At 52.7% G+C, this 22,079-nt stretch overlaps 1 protein-coding gene across 3 annotated transcripts in view; it reads right to left on the bottom strand.

Moving 5' to 3' along the window:
• The window catches only part of OGDH (oxoglutarate dehydrogenase), a 161,160-nt gene that overhangs the window by 51,162 nt on the left and 87,919 nt on the right, over positions 1-22,079 (bottom strand). For all 3 annotated transcript variants that reach the window (XM_075346268.1, XM_075346266.1, XM_075346265.1), the window contains 6 exons: positions 21,876-21,991; positions 21,644-21,798; positions 13,471-13,617; positions 7,231-7,321; positions 6,802-6,981; positions 6,590-6,718 (listed from right to left, as the gene is read on the bottom strand). In XM_075346268.1, coding sequence (XP_075202383.1) covers positions 6,590-6,718; positions 6,802-6,981; positions 7,231-7,321; positions 13,471-13,617; positions 21,644-21,798; positions 21,876-21,991 — 818 coding nt within the window. The remainder of the gene's footprint in view (positions 1-6,589; positions 6,719-6,801; positions 6,982-7,230; positions 7,322-13,470; positions 13,618-21,643; positions 21,799-21,875; positions 21,992-22,079) is intronic.

The following is a 22,079-nucleotide window of genomic DNA, read 5'->3' as shown; positions in this document are numbered from 1 at the left end:
CAGTCTGTCCTAAGACGTGGAGCAGCTGGGATGGACAAATTTCAAATCCTGATAGTGTACTAACTAAGGCGGGCTTTGCACACTACGACATCGCAGGTGCGATGTCGGTGGGGTCAAATCGAAAGTGACGCACATCCGGCGACGCAGTCGATATCGGAGTGTGTAAATCCTTTTTGATACGATTAACGAGCGCAAAAGCGTCGTTATCGTATGATCGGTGTAGGGTCCGACATTTCCATTATTTGGCAGCAGCGACAGGTACGATGTTGTTCCTCGTTCCTGCGGCAGCACACATCGCTGTGTATGAAGCCGTAGGAGCGAGGAACATCTCCTACCTGCGTCACTGCGTCTCACGCCGGCTATGCGGAAGGACGGAGGTGGGCGGGATGTTTACGTCCCGCTCATCTCCGCCCCTTTGCTTCTATTGGCCGCCTGCCGTGTGACGTCGCTGTGACACCGCATGACCCACCCCCTTAGTAAGGAGGCGGTTTGCCGGCTAGAGTGACGTCGCAGGGCAGGTGAGTGCATGTGAAGCTGGCGTAGTGATAATGTTCGCTACGGCAGCAATCACAAGATATCGTACCTGCGACGGGGGCGGGGACTATCGCTGCAGCGTCGGTAACACATTGTTACCGATGTCACATCGTGCATATTATCCCTAAAGCTGACCTTTTTGCTTAATAAAAGTGTTTAGTAAAATTAGTAATACTTAAAAGTACCTTATTTTAGATATTTATTTTTATTATATTTCTCGGAGTGTCCCTTTGGGGCCTGTTCAAACACTATTTTTGCAGCATTTTTCCCATGCGTTTTTGACTGGCGAAAAAGTGCAACATTTTACAACACCAGCAAGGTGAATGAGATTTCTGAAATCTTATGCACATGCTTGTAACGCTAGCGGCCGGTGTAGCGAGTGGGAGTAGTGGACCCACAAGACCAGAAGATGCATCTGGGCTTACCCTTAACCCCTTCAGCCCCAAGCCTATTTTGACCCTAAAGACCAGGCCATTTTTTGCAATTCTGACCAGTGTCACTTTATGAGGTTATAACTCTGGAACGCTTCAGCGGATCCCGGTGATTCTGAGAATGTTTTTTCGTGACATATTGGGCTTCATGTTAGTGGTAAATTTAGGCCGATATTTTTTGCATTTCTTTGTGAAAAAAACGGAAATTTCGTGAAAATTTTGTAATTTTCAAACTTTGAATTTTTATGCTCTAAAACCAATGAGACATGACACAAAATAATTAATAAATAACATTTCCCACATGTCTACTTTACATCAGAACAATTTTTGGAAAAAAAAAAAAATTTAAGGAAGTTATAGGGGTTCAAAGTTTATGAGCAATTTCTCATTTTTACAACAAAATTTACAAAGCCACTTTTTTTAGGGACCACATCACATTTGAAGCAATTTTGAAAGGTCTACATGACACAGAACACCCAAAAGTGACACCATTCCAAAAACGGCACCCCTCAGGCTACTCAAAACCACATTCAAGAAGGTTATTAACCCTTCAGGTGCTACACAGTAACTAAAGCAATGTGGAAGGAAAAAATGAACATTTTACTTTTTGCAACAAAAATGTTAATTTAGCCTCAAATATTGCATATTCACAAGGGTAGCAGGATTAAATGAACCCCCAAAATTTGTTGGGCAATTTCTACTGAACACGCAGATACCTCATATGTGGCGAAAAACCACTGTTTGGGCGCACGGCAGGACTCGGAAGGGAAGGAGCGCCATTTGACTTTTTTGAACAGAAAATTAGCTGGAATCGTTAGCCGCACCATGTTGCGTTTGGAGAGCCCCTGAGGTGCCGAAACAGTGGAGCTCCCCCACATGTGACCCCATTTTGGAAACTAGACCCCTCATGGAATTTATCTAGATGTTTATTGAGCACTTTGAGCCTCTGGGGGCTTCACAAAAGTTAATAGAGTTGAGCTGTGAAAATAAAAAAAAAAATTTTACCACAAAATTGTTACTTCAACCAGGTAGCTTTTTTTTCACAAGGGTATCAGGAAAAATTGCACCATAAAATGTATTGTGCAATTTCTCCCGAGTACACAGACACCTCATATGTGGTGGAAATAAAATGTTTGGGCGCACAGCAGGGCTCGGAAGGCAAGGAGCGTCATTTGACGTTTCAAACGCAAAATTGTCTGGGATAATTAGCGTATTCCATGTTGCGTTTTGAGACCCCCTGAGGTGCCGAAACAGTGGAGCTCCCCCACATGTGACCCCATTTTGGAAACTAGACCCCTCATGGAATTTATCTAGATGTTTATTGAGCACTTTGAGCCTCTGGAGGCTTCACAAAAGTTAATAGAGTTGAGCCGTGAAAATAAAAAAAAACTTTTTTACCACAAAATTGTTACTTCAACCAGGTAGCTTTTTTTTTTCACAAGGGTATCAGGAAAAATTGCACCATAAAATGTATTGTGCAATTTCTCCTGAGTACGCAGATACCTCATATGTGGTGGAACTCAAATGTTTGGGCGCACAGCAGGGCTCGGAAGGCAAGGAGCGTCATTTGACGTTTCAAACGCAAAATTGTCTGGGATAATTAGCGTATTCCATGCTGTTTGGAGACCCCCTGAGGTGCCGAAACAGTGGAGCTCCCCCACATGTGACCCCATTTTGGAAACTAGACCCCCATGGCATAGAAAAAAAAAAAACAGCGGAAGGGGGGGGGCAGATGGGGCGGCAGCAGATGGGGGGGCAGCGGCATATAAAGGGAGCATCTGTGATTGTGAGACGGCGGCTGGGATAGGGTGGGGGCGGATGGGAGAGGGCGCAGTGGATGCAGGAGCGGCAGAGGATGGGGGGAGGGGGCGGGTGGGGGGGATGGGTGGGAAGGGGAGTGGGAGGTGAGATTGGGGATAGTTACCCTACAGGATGGATCTAGGCAGCTGGATCACAGGAGATGAAGGAGGCAGCAGATCGGGGAGGGTGAGAGGTGGGGGAGGGAGCGCAACGCAGATCACGGAGGAGACAGGTGAGCAGAGCCCAGATCACGGAGGAGACAGGTGAGCAGAGCACAGATCACGGGGGTGAGAGGTAAGGGAGAGCGGACAGCAGATCACGGGGGTGACAGGTGAGGGAGCACAGATCACGGGGTGACAGGTTAGGGAGCACAGATCACGGGGGTGAGAGGTGAGAGAGCGCAGATCACGGGGGAGACAGGTGAGCAGAGCGCAGATCACGGGGGTGAGAGGTGGAGGGAGAGTGGACAGCAGATCACGGGGGTGACAGGTGAGGGAGCACAGATCACGGGGTGACAGGTGAGGGAGCACAGATCACGGGGTGACAGGTGAGGGAGCACAGATCACGGGGGTGAGAGAGCGCAGATCACAGGGGGAGACAGGTGAGCAGAGCGCAGATCACGGGGGTGAGAGGTGTAGGGAGAGTGGACAGCAGATCACGGGGGTGACAGGGGAGGGAGCACAGATCACGGGGGTGAGAGGTGAGAGAGCGCAGATCACGGGGGAGACAGATGAGCAGAGCGCAGATCACGGGGGTGAGAGGTGGAGGGAGAGTGGACAGCAGATCACGGGGGTGACAGGGGAGGGAGCACAGATCACGGGGGTGACAGGGGAGGGAGCACAGATCACGGGGGTGACAGGGGAGGGAGCACAGATCACGGCGGGGACAGGGGAGGGAGCGCACATCACGGCAGTGACAGGGGAGGGAGCACAGATCACGGGGGTGACAGGGGAGGGAGCGCACATCACGGGGGTGACAGGGGAGGGAGCACAGATCACGGCGGGGACAGGAGAGGGAGCGCACATCACGGCAGTGACAGGGGAGGGAGCGCACATCACGGCGGTGACAGGGGAGGGAGCGCACATCACGGCGGTGACAGGGGAGGGAGCGCACATCACGGCGGTGACAGGGGAGGGAGCGCACATCACGGCGGTGACAGGGGAGGGAGCGCACATCACGGCGGTGACAGGGGAGGGAGCGCACATCACGGCGGTGACAGGGGAGGGAGCGCACATCACGGCGGTGACAGGGGAGGGAGCGCACATCACGGCGGTGACAGGGGAGGGAGCGCACATCACGGCGGTGACAGGGGAGGGAGCGCACATCACGGCGGTGACAGGGGAGGGAGCGCACATCACGGCGGTGACAGGGGAGGGAGCGCACATCACGGCGGTGACAGGGGAGGGAGCGCACATCACGGCGGTGACAGGGGAGGGAGCGCACATCACGGCGGTGACAGGGGAGGGAGCGCACATCACGGCGGTGACAGGGGAGGGAGCGCACATCACGGCGGTGACAGGGGAGGGAGGACACATCACGGCGGTGACAGGGGAGGGAGGACACATCATGGCGGTGACAGGTGTGGGAGCACACATCACGGCGGTGACAGGGGAGGGGGCGGGTAGCTGACCACGGGGGTGAGAGGTGGGGGGAGCGTGCAGCACATCACGTAGGGGAGGGGGCGAGCAGCACATCACGTAGGGGAGGGGGCGAGCAGCACATCACGGAGGGGAGGGGGTGAGCAGCACATCACGGAGGGGAGGGGGCGAGCAGCACATCACGGAGGGGAGGGGGCGGGCACCGATCACGAGGGGGAGGGGCCGGGCAGCAGATCGGAGGGAGCGGTGGCACTATGACAGATGGAGGAGGACAGGGATCGTGCAGCACATCACGGAGGTGAGGGGCCGGGCAACGATCACGAGGGGTGAGGGGCCGGGCAGCAGATTGGAGGGAGCGGTGGCACTGTGGCAGATGGAGGGCGGCGGCGGCAGCGGATCGGGAGGTGTGGGGGTGAGGGTGCGGGCAGGAGATCGGGGAGACAGGTGGCAGATCGCGGAGGGCAGCGGCGGCGGATCGGGACGCTTTTCGCCGGTTTCATACAGTGCAATAGCAGCGCGGCAACTTCCGGGTCCCATGCTCCGGTCTCATAACAGCATGGGACCGGAGCTTGTCGCCCTGCCATTGCACTGTGTACACTCACTGTGCTCAGTGTGCTGCAGGGACAAGTGAAGCTGATGGGGGCAGTCACCGGCAACAGGTCCACTGTGATTGGAGAAATCGGTCACAAGGCCGATCTCTCCAATCAGAGCACTGGAGCTGGGGGAGGGTGATCCAGTGAGGTCACCCAGCTCCAGCCAATGGCCAGTGCTACAGCTGCACTGGCCAGGGCTGGATTTCAATGTTTCAGTCATTTTAAATGGCTGGAACATTACAGTGGCTGTGATTGGTTGAGCGGCGTTCGTCAGCCAATCACAGCCTCCGTAGGTCCGGGGAGGAGGCACCACCCCTCCTAAGGTCAGGAACAGGTCCCCTCCTCCCCGAATCTGCGGTTTTTGTTAACATATTGCAGTCACCGGAGGCTCCGGTGCCGCGATTCCGCCATGACGGAAAGATCCGTCCTTGGTCGTTAAGGCCCAGGGCACAAGGACGGATCTTTCCGTCCATGGTCGTGAAGGGGTTAAGTGGCAGAGGCATAACTAAGCGCCTACCGCGAGGCGGACGACAGGTACATAAGATACCTGTCGTTTGTATATAAGAGCCCACTGGTGGTGGCCGCAGCTTATAGGCCCCAAATCTGGTGACAGGTTCCCTTTAACAAGTCGCTTGCGCTTATGCAAAACTCTTAACATGGGCCAATGCAAACTGTATAGGGGCTAGGAGCAAATGATTGGTAATATAATTGTTCGCTCGCCATACAGTTTGCATAGTTTATGCACCAAACTCCATGTTTACAGAGAATTCTGCGGCCAATGATTATTTTTTTCAGACAAATGAAAAGATCAGTGATGTACGAGAGTTTGCTCATTCATCAGGCCAATCATTGGGAATAAAGTTTCCTATGAATGCTCACATGTGCAAAATGGCTTTAGGAAGAGGGATCAGAAAAAGCTCCGATCTCCATCTTTTAACCCATTTAATCTGGAGGTTAAGAATTGCAAGTCACATCTTTGGCCACGATTTTCTCCATGATTGGAGGCTTCCTGCCATTGTAGCACACTAATCAATCAAGAAATAACGTCTGGAACACCATTCTGAGTCTGAACTGGGTGCAAAAACCTAAAAAAAATCTACATTATATGGAGAGAAGGTAGTCTTTCGTTTGTAAACCCGGCCCCACCACACCTATTGCCAGTCCACATTATACGCATATATAGCCTGGGTCTCAGACATTATACGTATATATAGCCTGGGTCTCAGCTTCCCAACACGGTAAGTTTTTTAACTGCATGAGAGGACACACACAAGCTAGGGACCCCAACGTAGAGAAATACTTTGGCTGCGTAGTGTTGGGGCTCTGTTGCATTGATCAATTCAATAGCTAAATTTCTCTTTATTGATATGTTCATGGCAGTAATGCAGATTCCATTTTTCACATTTTCATTCTTACATATAACTATTGGATTTTTCATGTCAGTATTCACACAGCAGTTTCTGCTTTTCATATATTCCCCTTACATAGTCACTGGTGTGCATATCTTCTCTCCATATATTGTAGCACACTAGGCCGACTGACAATTGCACTGGGCCATTATGGCTTCTCCCAAAAGGACCAGGGTTTTCACTGTTTATAAGGCCCGTTACATGTCCAGAAATTAGCCACATACCTGGTTGTTGGCCACCACATGGACAGTACCATGTGTGGTGTATGATGGGAGATCACTCAAATGGAAAGTCTCATACACTATGCCTTGGCCGGCAAATGCAGCATCACCGTGTATGAGGATAGACATGACCTGAGAGAACAAAGAGGACACGTTAAAACCATGAGCAACACGGAGTCTCGTTCTTCTCGACATCCCCACCTCAGACTCCTTACCTTCTTTCCTTCGTTGTCACCGCCGTAGAACTGTTCTGCTTTGGTTTTTCCCTGGACAACAGGGTCAGCGGCCTCAAGATGGGAAGGGTTGGCAACCAAGGACAAGGTGATGTTCCTGTCAGTTACCCTGTTTATCCGCCTGTGATACATTCCCAAGTGGTACTTCACGTCTCCAGAACCCTGAAGGAGGAGGAAGAGTACATGATTCTTTTTACTCAAGTGTCCTAAAGCCACATTCAGAGGACTGTAATTTTGCCCTAGTCCACAAGGGACTGGTTAACATAGCCATGCATCCGCGAGAGCGACAAATGGCTCCCGGACTGCAAACACATCCATTTCCTATGGGTGTACATGATCGAGGCTTCCGCTAATTGTGTGAATTTTGCATTATTGTATATACGGTAAAAAAAAACCAACATAAAAATTCACCTCATCGGCAGCTTCCAGCTTAGAATCAAACTGACAGAATATCTGCTCCAGCTCTTTTCGGATCACGTTAGCCAGAACATTAAGACGACCTCTGCAAAAAAAGACATAAAAGAAGGGAATTTTGTTTACTTACCGTAAATTCCTTTTCTTCTAGCTCCAATTGGGAGACCCAGACAATTGGGTGTATAGGCTATGCCTCCGGAGGCCGCACAAAGTATTACACTAAAAGTGTAAAGCCCCTCCCCTTCTGCCTATACACCCCCCGTGCTCCCACGGGCTCCTCAGTTTTGGTGCAAAAGCAAGAAGGAGGAAAAAATTATAAACTGGTTTAAAGTAAATTCAATCCGAAGGAATATCGGAGAACTGAAACCATTCAACATGAACAACATGTGTACACAAAAAAACAGGGGCGGGTGCTGGGTCTCCCAATTGGAGCTAGAAGAAAAGGAATTTACGGTAAGTAAACAAAATTCCCTTCTTCTTTGTCGCTCCATTGGGAGACCCAGACAATTGGGACGTCCAAAAGCAGTCCCTGGGTGGGTAAAATAATACCTCGTAATGGAGCCGTAAAACGGCCCCTTCCTACAGGTGGGCAACCGCCGCCTGAAGGACTCGTCTACCTAGGCTGGCATCCACCGAAGCATAGGTATGCACCTGATAGTGTTTCGTGAAAGTGTGCAGGCTCGACCAGGTAGCCGCCTGACACACCTGCTGAGCCGTAGCCTGGTGCCTCAAAGCCCAGGATGCGCCCACGGCTCTGGTAGAATGGGCCTTCAGCCCTGCGGGAACCGGAAGCCCAGCAAAACGGTAAGCTTCGAGAATTGGCTCCTTGATCCACCGAGCCAAGGTTGATTTGGAAGCCTGTGACCCTTTACGCTGGCCAGCGACAAGGACAAAGAGTGCATCCGAGCGGCGCAGGGGCGCCGTACGAGAAATGTAGAGTCTGAGTGCTCTCACCAGATCTAACAAGTGCAAATCCTTTTCACATTGGTGAACTGGATGAGGACAAAAAGAAGGTAAGGAGATATCCTGATTGAGAGAAAAAGGGGATACCACCTTGGGGAGAAATTCCGGAACCGGACGCAGAACCACCTTGTCCTGGTGAAACACCAGGAAAGGGGCTTTGCACGACAACGCTGCTAGCTCAGACACTCTCCGAAGAGAGGTGACTGCTACTAGGAAGACCACTTTCTGCGAAAAGCGTGAGAGAGAAATATCCCTCATTGGCTCGAATGGTGGTTTCTGAAGAGCCACCAGCACCCTGTTCAGATCCCAGGGTTCTAACGGCCGCTTGTAAGGAGGAACGATGTGACAAACCCCCTGCAGGAACGTGCGTACCTGTGGAAGTCTGGCTAGGCGCTTCTGGAAAAACACAGAGAGCGCTGAGACTTGTCCCTTAAGGGAGCCGAGCGACAAACCCTTTTCAAGTCCAGATTGAAGGAAGGACAGAAAAGTGGGCAATGCAAAAGGCCAGGGAGAAAAACCCTGAGCAGAGCACCATGACAGGAAAATTTTCCACGTCCTGTGGTAGATCTTGGCGGACGTTGGTTTCCTAGCCTGTCTCATAGTGGCAATGACCTCTTGAGATAATCCTGAAGACGCTAGGATCCAGGACTCAATGGCCACACAGTCAGGTTGAGGGCCGCAGAATTCAGATGGAAAAACGGCCCTTGAGACAGCAAGTCTGGTCGGTCTGGTAGTGCCCACGGTTGGCCGACCGTGAGATGCCACAGATCCGGGTACCACGACCTCCTCGGCCAATCTGGAGCGACGAGGATGACGCGGAGGCAGTCGGCCCTGATCTTGCGTAACACTCTGGGCAACAGTGCCAGCGGAGGAAACACATAAGGGAGCTGAAACTGCGACCAATCCTGAACTAAGGCGTCTGCCGCCATAGCTCTGGGATCTTGAGACCGTGCCATGAACGTCGGTACCTTGTTGTTGTGCCGGGACGCCATGAGGTCGACGTCCGGCACCCCCCAGCGGCAACAGATCTCCTGAAACACGTCCGGGTGAAGGGACCATTCCCCTGCGTCCATGCCCTGGCGACTGAGATAATCTGCTTCCCAGTTTTCCACGCCCGGGATGTGAACTGCAGAGATGGTGGAGGCCGTGGCTTCCACCCACATCAAGATCCGCCGGACTTCCTGGAAGGCTTGCCGACTGCGTGTGCCGCCTTGGTGGTTGATGTATGCCACCGCTGTGGAATTGTCCGATTGAATTCGGATCTGCTTGCCTTCCAGCCACTGCTGGAACGCTTTCAGGGCAAGGTACACTGCCCGTATTTCCAGAACATTGATCTGAAGTGAGGACTCTTGCCGGGTCCACGTACCCTGAGCCCTGTGGTGGAGAAAAACCGCTCCCCACCCTGACAGACTCGCGTCCGTCGTGACCACCTCCCAGGATGGGGGTAGGAAGGATTTCCCCTTCGATAATGAAGTGGGAAGAAGCCACCACCGAAGGGAAGCTTTTGTCGCCTGAGAGAGAGAGACGTTCCTGTCGAGGGACGTCGGCTTCCTGTCCCATTTGCGAAGGATGTCCCATTGAAGAGGACGCAGGTGAAACTGCGCGAAAGGGACTGCCTCCATTGCTGCCACCATCTTCCCCAGGAAGTACATGAGGCGCCTCAAGGGGTGTGCCTGACCTTGAAGGAGAGATTGTACCCCCTTCTGTAGCGACTGCTGCTTGATCAGCGGAAGCTTCACTATCGCTGAGAGGGTATGAAACTCCATGCCAAGATATGTCAGCGATTGGGCCGGTGTCAGATTTGACTTTGGAAAATTGATGATCCACCCGAAACTCTGGAGAGTCTCCAGAGTAGCGTCGAGGCTGTGTTGGCATGCCTCTTGAGAGGGTGCCTTGATCAGGAGATCGTCCAAGTAAGGGATCACCGAGTGACCCTGAGAGTGGAGGACCGCTACTACAGTAGCCATAACCTTGGTGAAAACCCGTGGGGCTGTTGCCAGGCCGAACGGCAGTGCCACGAACTGCAGGTGTTCGTCTCCTATGGCGAAGCGCAAGAAGCGCTGGTGCTCTGGAGCAATCGGTACGTGGAGATAAGCATCTTTGATATCGATCGATGCAAGGAAATCTCCCTGGGACATTGAGGCGATGACGGAGCGGAGGGATTCCATCCGGAACCGCCTGGTCTTTACGTGTTTGTTGAGCAGTTTCAGGTCCAGGACAGGACGGAAAGACCCGTCCTTCTTTGGGACCACAAACAGGTTGGAGTAACAACCGTGACCCTGTTGCTGAAGAGGAACAGGGACCACCACTCCTTCTGCCTTCAGAGTGCCCAGCGCCTGCAGAAGAGCCTCGGCTCGCTCGGGAGGCGGGGATGACCTGAAGAATCGAGTCGGGGGACGAGAGGTGAACTCTATCTGTAACCGTGAGACAGAATGTCTCTCACCCAGCGGTCTTTTACCCGTGGCAGCCAGGTGTCGCAAAAGCGGGAGAGCCTGCCACCGACCGAGGATGCAGATTGCGGAGGCCGAAAGTCATGAGGAAGCCGCTTTGGTAGCGGCGCCTCCTGTGGTCTTTTTTGGACGTGACTTAGACCGCCATGAATCAGAGTTCCTTTGATCTTTCTGAGGCCTTTTGGACGAGGAGAATTGGGACCTGCCCGCGCCCCGAAAGGACCGAAACCTCGACTGTCCCCTCCTCTGTTGGGGTATGTTCGGTTTGGGCTGGGGTAAGGATGTATCCTTTCCCTTGGATTGTTTGATGATTTCATCCAAACGCTCGCCAAACAGTCGGTCGCCAGAAATTGGCAAACTAGTTAAGCGCTTTTTGGAAGCAGAATCTGCCTTCCATTCCCGTAGCCACAAGGCCCTGCAGAGTACCACCGAATTGGCGGATGCAACCGCCGTACGGCTCGCAGAGTCCAGGACAGCATTAATAGCGTAAGACGCCATTGCTGACGTCTGAGCGGTTATGGACGCCACCTGCGGCGCGGAAGTGCGTGTGGCTGCGTCAATTTGCGCTTGACCTGCTGATATAGCTTGTAGCGCCCATACGGCTGCGAATGCTGGGGCAAAAGAAGCGCCGATAGCTTCATAGATGGATTTCAACCAGAGCTCCATCTGTCTGTCAGTGGCATCTTTGAGTGAAGCCCCATCTTCAACTGCAAGTATGGATCTAGCCGCCAGTCTGGAGATTGGAGGATCCACCTTGGGACACTGAGTCCAACCCTTGACCACGTCAGGGGGAAAGGGATAACGTGTATCCTTAAGGCGCTTAGAAAAACGCTTATCTGGACAATCATGGTGATTCTGGACTGCCTCTCTGAAATCAGAGTGGTCCAGAAACATACTTGGTGTACGCTTGGGAAACCTGAAACGGAATTTCTCCTGCTGAGAAGCTGACTCCTCCACCGGAGGAGCTGAGGGAGAAATATCCAACATTTTATTGATGGACGCAATAAGATCGTTCACTATTGCGTCCCCGTCAGGAGTATCAAGATTGAGAGCGGCCTCAGGATCAGAATCCTGATCAGCTACCTCCGCGTCATCAACCAGAGATTCCCCTCGCTGAGACCCTGAACAATATGATGATGTCGAGGGAATTGCCAAGCGAGCTCGCTTAGTCGGTCTGGGACTGGGGTCTGTGTCAGAGCCCTCAGCCAGGTTTCTATGATAATCCCCGGGGGGACATTGTTGGTCCAACTGAGGGGGGCCAGGGAACAATGATTCAACAGAGTCCCTGTGCTGAAATACCGGTCTGGACTGCAAGGCTTCTAGTATCTTAGCCATAGTCTCAGAGAGTTTATCCTTAAAGACTGCAAACTCCGTCCCTGTCACCTGGACAGTGTCAGCAGGTGGAGCCCCCTGGGCCCCCCCTAGCAGAGGCTCCGGCTGAGTAAGTGCAGCAGGGGCCGAGCAGTGCACACAGTGAGGGTCAGTGGAACCTGCCGGTAGCGGCGTCGTACATGCGACGCAGGCAGCATAGTAAGCCTGTGTTTTGGCACCTCTGCCTTTTGTGGGCGCCATGCTATGTCTTCCCTGAGTAACACAATAGGGAATATAGCCAGAAAGCAACTGTGCACTATACAGTGTAAAATATCATAAACATATAATTACACTTCTGCACACTGGGGCTATCACCACAGGTGCTGCTTACCACCCGATTAAAACGGTTGTGAGGCCACCATAATCCCTGCCTGGGTCTCCCAGAATTTGTCCCCCTCTGCAGCGTCCGAGGAGCTGACAGGAATGGCTGCCGGCGTCCTGAGGAGATGAGGGAGCCGTGGGCGTGACCCAGAAAGTGCGGGAACTGGTGCCTCACAGTGCACAGTGAGGGGGGTGGAGTATGCAAAGCATGCTCCAGCCCTCACTGCTGCACGTCTGTACAGCGTCCCGCCCTACCCCTGCCTGTCAGGGCTGTGGGCGGGAGGAGGAAACACTAGGCCGTACAAGCCGGGGACTCAAGTAATAAGCGCGGCTGCCATAAAAGCGCGGCCGCGCGGAAGTCCCCGGCGCACTACAAGTCCCAGCCGTGCCACAGTGTTAAAACATGGCGGCGGCGGTAGTGCGGTAGTCCCCCTACATAAACACACTCAGCGACGCTGAGTGTGTAATGGCACATTAACCCGGTCAGCGCCGCGGTCCCCGGTGCACTAGCACACCCAGCAATGCTGGAGTGTTGCTGTGCGCGGTCCCCACAGGGACACAGAGTACCTCCAAGTAGCAGGGCCATGTCCCTGAACGATACTCAGCTCCTATCCAGCAGGCTCCCAGGAGTTGTGGATGGAGCACGGTCTCAGTGCCTGGAGACCGATAGGATCCCACTTCACCCAGAGCCCTAAGGGGGATGGGGAAGGAAAACAGCATGTGGGCTCCAGCCTCCGTACCCGCAATGGATACCTCAACCTTAACAACACCGCCGACAAAGAGTGGGGTGAGAAGGGAGCATGCTGGGGGCCCTATATGGGCCCACTTTTCTTCCATCCGACATAGTCAGCAGCTGCTGCTGACTAATCTGTGGAGCTGTGCTGTGCATGTCTGCCTCCTTCGCACAAAGCAAAAAACTGAGGAGCCCGTGGGAGCACGGGGGGTGTATAGGCAGAAGGGGAGGGGCTTTACACTTTTAGTGTAATACTTTGTGCGGCCTCCGGAGGCATAGCCTATACACCCAATTGTCTGGGTCTCCCAATGGAGCGACAAAGAAACAACAAATGGTCATACACTGACATTGTGACACGATAGAAACTAGGATCAGCACTGGGGATACAATGTCGGCTACCTGTGTGGCATCCCCATGATGACGTAATCCACACCGTTCTCGCTAGACTTATCAATGATGGTCTTCAGGGCTGGAATTAATACTTCACATCCCTCCAATCCAAAACGCTTCTCAGATGACCACTTACGATGCAGGAACTCTTCAAACCTATACACAAGGGAACAATAATAATAATGAGTATAAACATTACCAAAGAACCACAGGAAAAACATAAAAGGACTAGATAAGTCTGATGGTTTTCATCCATCCAAGTCATGGTATAAAGGTGTTCAAAGGAGGACGGTCTCGGGAAGACGACGATGCAAGAGTCGGCCTACTGATCAACTTACAGAGAAGCTCTCCAGTTAGGTGTCATTAGGGGGAGTCCATAGAAGAAGACATCAATGTGATAGAAAAGGTTCTACCACCTCAGTAATGGAAATAAAGGGGTCGCCCGGGATTTTTAAAGAGTGGGCAGGAAAAGTGTTAAAGGGAACCTGTCAGGTCCAATGTGCACCCAGAACCAGGAGTAGTTCTGGGTGCGTATTGTTAATCCCTGCCTAACTGTCCCTGTATACACTAGCATAGATAAAGAGATCTTTAGAACAAGTATTTCTAAACATCCTTTATAACATGCTAATGAGCAAAGGAACTAGTCATGAGGGTGTTAGTTCCTCCTATTAGTCCGCCCTCTTAGCATGTTAGTACACCCACAGGAAATTGCTAACATGCTATTCAATGCAATGTCACCAGCGGTAATGCACGTACCAGTGTCCGCGATGAACGCTGATCTGAATGCCGGGCACTTACGGTCATGCTCACTAAATCTGTTTGAAGCCGGGACGCGTACACCTGGCTTCATACTGCATATGACCGGAAGTGCCCAACATTCAGATCAGTGTTCACTGTGGACAAAAGGTACGCGTATTACTGCTCGTGACACTGAACTGAATAGCATGTTAGCAATTCCCTGTGGGAGTGCTAACATGCTAAGAGGGCAGTCTAGTCGGGGGAACTAATGCCCTCACGTCTAGTCCCTGGCCTCGTTAGCATCTGATAAAAGAGCTTTAGAAATACTTTTTCTAAGGGGTGCTTCACACACAGCGAGCTCGCTGCCGAGATCGCTGCTGAGTCACGCTTTTTGTGACGCAGCAGTGACCTCATTAGCGATCTCGCTGTGTGTGACACTGAGCAGCGATCTGGCCTCTGCTGCGAGATCGCTGCTCGTTACACACAGCCCTGGTTCGTTTTCTTCAAAGCCGCTCTCCTGCTGTGACACACAGATCGCTGTGTGTGACAGCAAGAGAGCGACAAATGAAGCGAGCAGGGAGCAGGAGCCGGCGTCTGACAGCTGAGGTAAGCTGTATCCAAGATAAACATCGGGTAACCAAGGTGGTTACCCGATATTTACCTTAGTTACCAGCATCTGCAGCTCTCACGCTGCCTGTGCTGCCGGCTCCGGCTCTCTGCACATGTAGCTGCATTACACATCGGGTTAATTAACCCGATGTGTACAGCAGCTAGGAGAGCAAGGAGCCAGCGCTAAGCAGTGTGCGCGGCTCCCTGCTCTCTGCACATGTAGCTGCATTACACATCGGGTTAATTAACCCGATGTGTACTGTAGCTATGGTAGGAGAGCAAGGAGCCAGCGCTCAGTGTGCGCGGCTCCCTGCTCCCTGCACACACAGCTGTGCGCTGGTAACTAATGTAAACATCGGGTAACCATACCCGATGTTTACCTTAGTTACCAGTCTCCGCAGCTTCCAGACGGCAGCTCCGTGCAAGCGCAGCGTCGCTTGCACGTCGCTGCTGGCTGGGGGCTGTTCACTGGTCGCTGGTGAGATCTGCCTGTTTGACAGCTCACCAGCGACCATGTAGCGATGCAGCAGCGATCCTGACCAGGTCAGATCGCTGGTCGGATCGCTGCTGCATCGCTAAGTGTGAAGGTACCTTAAAGCTCTGTTTATCTATGCTTATAGATACAGGGACAGTTAGGCAGAGATTACTAGTATGCACACAGAACTGCTCGTGGTTTTGGGTGCATATTGGACCCCTGACAGATTCACTTTAAAATAATAAAATAATCAAACCCTAAGGCGGGCTTTGCACACTACGACATCGCAGGTGCGATGTCGGTGGGGTCAAATTGAAAGTGACGCACATCTGGCATCGCATGCGATATCGTACTGTGTAAAGCCTAGATGATACGATTAACGAGCGCAAAATCGTCGTAATCGTATCATCGGTGCAGTGTCGGCGTAATCCATGATTACGCTGACGCGACGGTCCGATGTTGTTCCTCGTTCCTGCGGCAGCACACATCGCTGTGTGTGAAGCCGCAGGAGCGAGGAACATCTCCTACCGGCGTCACTGCGGCTTCCGTAGGATATGCGGAAGGAAAAAGGTTGGCGGGATGTTTACATCCTGCTCATCTCCGCCCCTCCGCCGCTATTGGCCGCCTGCCGTGTGACGTCGCTATGACGCAGCACGACCCGCCCCCTCAGGAAGGAGGCGGGTCGCCGGCCAGAGCGACGGTCGCAGGGCGGGTGAGTGCATGTGAAGCTGGCGTAGCGATAATTTTCGCACGATATCGCACCTGTGACGGGGGCGGGGACTATCGCATGCGACATCGCAGCATCGGCTTGCGATATCGCAACATGCAAAGCCCGCCTAAGGGGATTGACAAAAAATGTAGAAAAAGAAATGATATATCTCTATCTATTGTGGAGGAAAGATAACATAATATACAGTGCTTGCCAAAAGTATTGGCACCCCTGCAATTCTGTCAGATAATACTCAGTTTCTTCTTGAAAATGATTGCAATCACAAATTCTTTGGTATTATTAACTTCATTTATTTTGCTTGCAATGAAATAACAAAAGAGAATGAAACAAAAATCAAATCATTGATCATTTCACACAAAACTCCAAAAATGGGCCAGACAAAAGTATTGGCACCCTTAGCCTAAGGCCCCGTCACACACACAGGTAGATCTGTGGTAGATCTGTGGTACATTTGTGGTTGGAGTGAAATTGTGGACAATCAGTGCCAGGTTTGTGGCTGTGTACAAATGGAACAATATGTCCATGATTTCACTGCAACCACAGATCTGCCAAAGATTTATCTCTGTGTGTGACAGGACTTAATACTTGGTTGCACACCCTTTAGCCAAAATAACTGCGAACAACCTCTTCCAATAACCATCAATGAGCTTCTTACAATGCTCTTCAGGAATTTTAGACCATTCTTCTTTGGCAAACTGCTCCAGGTCCCTGAGATTTGAAGGGGGCCTTCTCCAAGCTGCCATTTTGAGATCTTTCCACAGGTGTTCTATGGGATTCAGGTCTGGACTCATTGCTGGCCACTTTAGTAGTCTCCAGTGCTTTCTATCAAACCATTTTCTAGTGCTTTTTGAAGTGTGTTTTGGGTCATTGTCCTGCTGGAAGACCCATGACCTCTGAGGGAGACCCAGCTTTCTCACACTGGGCCCTACATTATGCTGCAAAATTTGTTGGTAGTCTTCAGACTTCATAATGCCATGCACACGGTCAAGCAGCCCAGTGCCAGAGGCAGCAAAGCAACCCCAAAACATCAGGGAACCTCCGCCATGGTTGACTGTAGGAACCGTGTTCTTTTCTTTGAATGCCTCTTTTTTTTTTTTCCTGTAAACTCTATGTTGATGGCTTTTCCCAAAAAGCTCTACTTTTGTCTCATCTGACCAGAGAACATTCTTCCAAAACGTTTTAGACTTTCTCAGGTAAGTTTTGGCAAACTCCAGCCTGGCTTTTTTATGTCTCGGGGTAAGAAGTGGGGTCTTCCTGGGTATCCTACCATACAGTCCCTTTTCATTCAGACGCCGATGGATAGTACGGGGTGACACTGTTGTACCCTCGGACTGCAGGGCAGCTTGAACTTGTTTGGATGTTAGTCGAGGTTCTTTATCCACCATCCGCACAATCTTGCGTTGAAATCTCTCGTCAATTTTTCTTTTCCTTCCAGATCTAGGGAGGTTAGCCACAGTGCCACGGGCTTTACACTTCTTGATGACACTGCGCACCGTAGCCACAGGAACTTTCAGGTCTTTGGAGATGGACTTGTAGCCTTGAGATTGCTCATGCTTCCTCACAATTTGGATTCTCAAGTCCTCAGACAGTTCTTTGGTCTTCTTTCTTTTCTCCATGCTCAATGTGGTACACACAAGGACACAGGACAGAGGTTGAGTCAACTTTAATCCATGTCACCAGGCTGCAAGTGTGATTTATTATTGCCAACACCTGTTAGGTGCCACAGGTAAGTTACAGGTGCTGTTAATTACACAAATTAGAGAAGCATCACATGAGTTTTCAAACAGTGCCAATACTTTTGTCCCCCCCCTTTTTTATGTTTGGTGTGGAATTATATCTAATTTGGCTTTATGACATTTTTTTTCTTTCATTGAAGACAAATTAAATAAAGATAATAATACCAAAGAATTTGTGATTGCAATCATTTTCAAGAAGAAACTGAGTATTATCTGACAGAATTGCAGGGGTGCCAATACTTTTGGCCAGCACTGTATATCATATTTACTGTCACCGCGTGTGTCATTCTACAAATTTTTTTTCAAATGGTGAACATCAAAACATTAAACTTTAATGGCAGAATTGCTGTTTTTATTGTGGTCACGTCACCCTCCAAAAATTGAATATAAAGAAATTGGTAAGTAGTTTTGGCTCTCAAAACGTGTTTGTGAAATAAACACCCCCCAAAAAACAAACTATGGCTCGCCCTGCAATAAACAAACCCTCAATTAACTCTGTCGTGTCCATAAGTATAAGAAGATAAGGCTCTCGGAATATGGCAACTGACAGACAATTTTGGGGGGTTGGGTTTGTTTTTTTTTCATGCAGTAAACAAAAAATATAAATTTAGTATCACCATAAAGATATTAACCCGAAAAGCAAAAGGTATCAGGTCATTTTTACTAGAAAGTGAATGTCTTAAAAATAAAAACAATGGCGGAATTGCTGTTTTTTCCCCCTCTCACCTTGCTTGCAATTTTTTTTTCTAGCGTTTCTTGTAAAATTAACGATGGCTTTCAAAACTACAACTTGAGCTATGGTGATGGGGAAAAAGTTATGGCTCTTGGAAGGTAAGGAGGAGAAATAAAATGACCACATCTCCACACGGGTGACGATGTGTCCTTAAAGCAGGGGTGGGGAACCTCCGGCCCGCGGGCCGCATGCGGCCCGCCATGACCTTTTATGTGGCCCCCGGGCAGATTCCCATGGGAGGCAGTGCTGGTGCTGTCACCGCGGTCTTGCTGCCGCCGGCCCTTTAAATCCACACATTGCTGTTTGTGCTGCAATGTGTTCTCCCGTCGGCCAGTGCCAATTGTGGGCGGGTCTACAGCAGCCTCAGCTTCCAGCCTTGTGTGTCTGCCCTCCGGAGATCAGTGCCTGCCTTCTCCTTCTGATGCAGTGTGTCCGGCTCCTGCACTCCGGTGATGTGAGTGCAATGCTGCTGTGAGTCCAGCGCCGACCCTCTGCTGCTATGTGCCCTGCCCAATGCTTTGTGCCTCCCCACACCAGTTCTGTAAACCCTCTCCCCCAGAGTTGCATGAAACTCTCAGCGCAGTGTGGCCCCCAATATCCTGTGTGCACCCCTCCCCCAGTCCTGTGTGCAGCCCCCCAATGTCCTGTGTGCAGCCCATCACCCAGTAGTCCTGTTTGCACCCCCCCAATCCAGTGTGCACCCCTCCCCCAGTCCTGTGTGCAGCCCCCCAATGTCCTGTGTGCACCCCCACACAATCCTATGTGCAGCCCATCACCCAGTCCTGTGTGCACCCCCCAGTCCTGTGTGCACCCCCCAGTCCTGTGTGCACCCCCCAGTCCTGTGTGCACCCCCCCCAGTCCTGTGTGCAGCCTCCCCCAGTCCTGTGTGCAGCCCCCCCCCAGTCCTGTGTGCTTCCCCACCAGTCCTGTGTGCTTCCCCCCCCAGTCCTGTGTGCTGCCCCCCCAGTCCTGTGTGCTGCCCCCCCCCAGTCCTGTGTGCTGCCCCCCCCCAGTCCTGTGTGCTGCCCCCCCCAGTCCCGTGTGCTGCCCCCCCCAAGTCCTGTGTGCTGCCCCCTCCAGTCTTGTGTGCTGCCCCCCCAGTCTTGTGTGCTGCCCCCCCCCAGTCCTGTGTGCAGCTTCCCCCAGTCCTGTGTGCAGCCCCCCCCAGTCCTGTGTGCAGCCCCCCCCAGTCCTGTGTGCAGCCCCCCCCAGTCCTGTGTGCAGCCCCCCCCAGTCCTGTGTGCAGCCCCCCCCAGTCCTGTGTGCAGCCCCCCCCAGTCCTGTGTGCAGCCCCCCCCAGTCCTGTGTGCAGCCCCCCCCAGTCCTGTGTGCAGCCCCCCCCAGTCCTGTGTGCAGCCCCCCCCAGTCCTGTGTGCAGCCCCCCCAGTCGTGTGTACAGCCCCCCCCAGTGATGTCTGTGCCTCCCCCCCAGTGATGTCTGTGCCTCCCCCCCAGTGATGTCTGTGCCTCCCCCCCAGTGATGTCTGTGCCTCCCCCCCAGTGATGTCTGTGCCTCCCCCCCAGTGATGTCTGTGCCTCCCCCCCAGTGATGTCTGTGCCTCCCCCCCAGTGATGTCTGTGCCTCCCCCCCAGTGATGTCTGTGCCTCCTCCCCAGTGATGTCTGTGCCTCCCCCCCAGTGATGTCTGTGCCCCCAGCCCCGCGTGTGGTGTCTGTGCCCCCAGCCCCGCGTGTGGTGTCTGTGCCCCCAGCCCCGCGTGTGGTGTCTGTGCCCCCAGCCCCGCGTGTGGTGTCTGTGCCCCCAGCCCCGCGTGTGGTGTCTGTGCCCCCAGCCCCGCGTGTGGTGTCTGTGCCCCCAGCCCCGCGTGTGGTGTCTGTGCCCCCAGCCCCGCGTGTGGTGTCTGTGCCCCCAGCCCCGCGTGTGGTGTCTGTGCCCCCAGCCCCGCGTGTGGTGTCTGTGCCCCCAGCCCCGCGTGTGGTGTCTGTGCCCCCAGCCCCGCGTGTGGTGTCTGTGCCCCCAGCCCCGCGTGTGGTGTCTGTGCCCCCAGCCCCGCGTGTGGTGTCTGTGCCCCCAGCCCCGCGTGTGGTGTCTGTGCCCCCAGCCCCGCGTGTGGTGTCTGTGCCCCCAGCCCCGCGTGTGGTGTCTGTGCCCCCAGCCCCGCGTGTGGTGTCTGTGCCCCCAGCCCCGCGTGTGGTGTCTGTGCCCCCAGCCCCGCGTGTGGTGTCTGTGCCCCCAGCCCCGCGTGTGGTGTCTGTGCCCCCAGCCCCGCGTGTGGTGTCTGTGCCCCCAGCCCCGCGTGTGGTGTCTGTGCCCCCAGCCCCACGTGTGGTGTCTGTGCCCCCAGCCCCGCGTGTGGTGTCTGTGCCCCCAGCCCCGCGTGTGGTGTCTGTGCCCCCAGCCCCATGCCCCCAGTTAATTAATTGCTTCACCCAATATAGCAGGGTCATTTAAACATTGATAATTTTGTGCGGCCCCCGAAGGTTGGTAGAAATTTCCAAATGGCCCCCGACAGAAAAAAGGTTCCCCACCCCTGCCTTAAAGGGAACCTGTCAGCAGATTTGGGGCCTATAAGCTGCGGCCACCACCACTGGGCTCTTATATACAGCATTCTAACATACTGTATGAAAGAGCCCAGGCTGCTGTGTAGAGCGTAAAAATGACTTTATAATACTTACCTAAACGGTCGGTACGGTGCAGATGGGTCGGATGGGTGTCTCCTTTCTCTGGTACCGGTGCCTCCTCTTTCGGCCATCTTTGTCCTCCTTCTTCTGAAGCCTGGGTGCATGACGCGTCCTACGTCATCCACACTAGCTAGTATTGAGGTCCCGCTCATGCGCACTACAATACTTTGATCTGCTCTGCTCAGGGAGGATCAAAGTGCGCCTGTGCAGGACCTCAATGCCGGCTTGTGTGGATGATGTAGAACGCATCATACACCCGCTGCACTCGGAGAACGGAGACACCCATCCGACTAGTCTGCACCGCATCCCACCTCAGGTGAGTATTATAAAGTCATTTTTACGTTCTACACAGCGGTCTGGGCTCTTATATACAGCATGATAGAATGCTGTATATAAGAGCCCACTGGTGGTGGCCGCAGCTTATAGTCACCAAATCTGGTGACAGGATCATTTTAATGGATACAACATGACCTGGATGCACGAGACCCTCAGACCCGTCTCATGACTCAATGATGGCACCTGGTGGATCGGACCAGTCTTGCGAGCAGAGTGCGTTTCTCCTCGTTGGTGAACTGCATGATTCCCGGGGTCTCAAACTTCTGACGGATCCACTGACATTGCTCCAAGTCATTGATGAACATGAACTCGACCCCGATGTGCTGGCAGTAGGAGCTCTGCGCACAGAAAAAACAGATGAAGAAAAGCAAAATAGAGGCGCCGATCACATCTCTGGTGGGTTGTCACCTCTCACCTCCAGCCTTTTAATGATCTCTCGAAGGGGCAGCGCGGTCTCGTTCCCTCCAATAAATGTAGTGGTTGGCAGATGGAAGACTTTGTCCAGGTCGGATTCCTCTAGCCCGTAAAACCCTGCGGAGGGCGGTGGTCAGAGACAGACAGACGAAGGCAGCGTTACAGGAGGAGAAACGCAATGCGGCCAGCCATGCAATGAGCATTA

Source organism: Anomaloglossus baeobatrachus, chromosome 4, assembly GCF_048569485.1.
Source record: "Anomaloglossus baeobatrachus isolate aAnoBae1 chromosome 4, aAnoBae1.hap1, whole genome shotgun sequence".
NCBI classification, from domain to species: domain Eukaryota; kingdom Metazoa; phylum Chordata; class Amphibia; order Anura; family Aromobatidae; genus Anomaloglossus; species Anomaloglossus baeobatrachus.
This window is presented reverse-complemented; position numbering and strand designations above follow the sequence as displayed.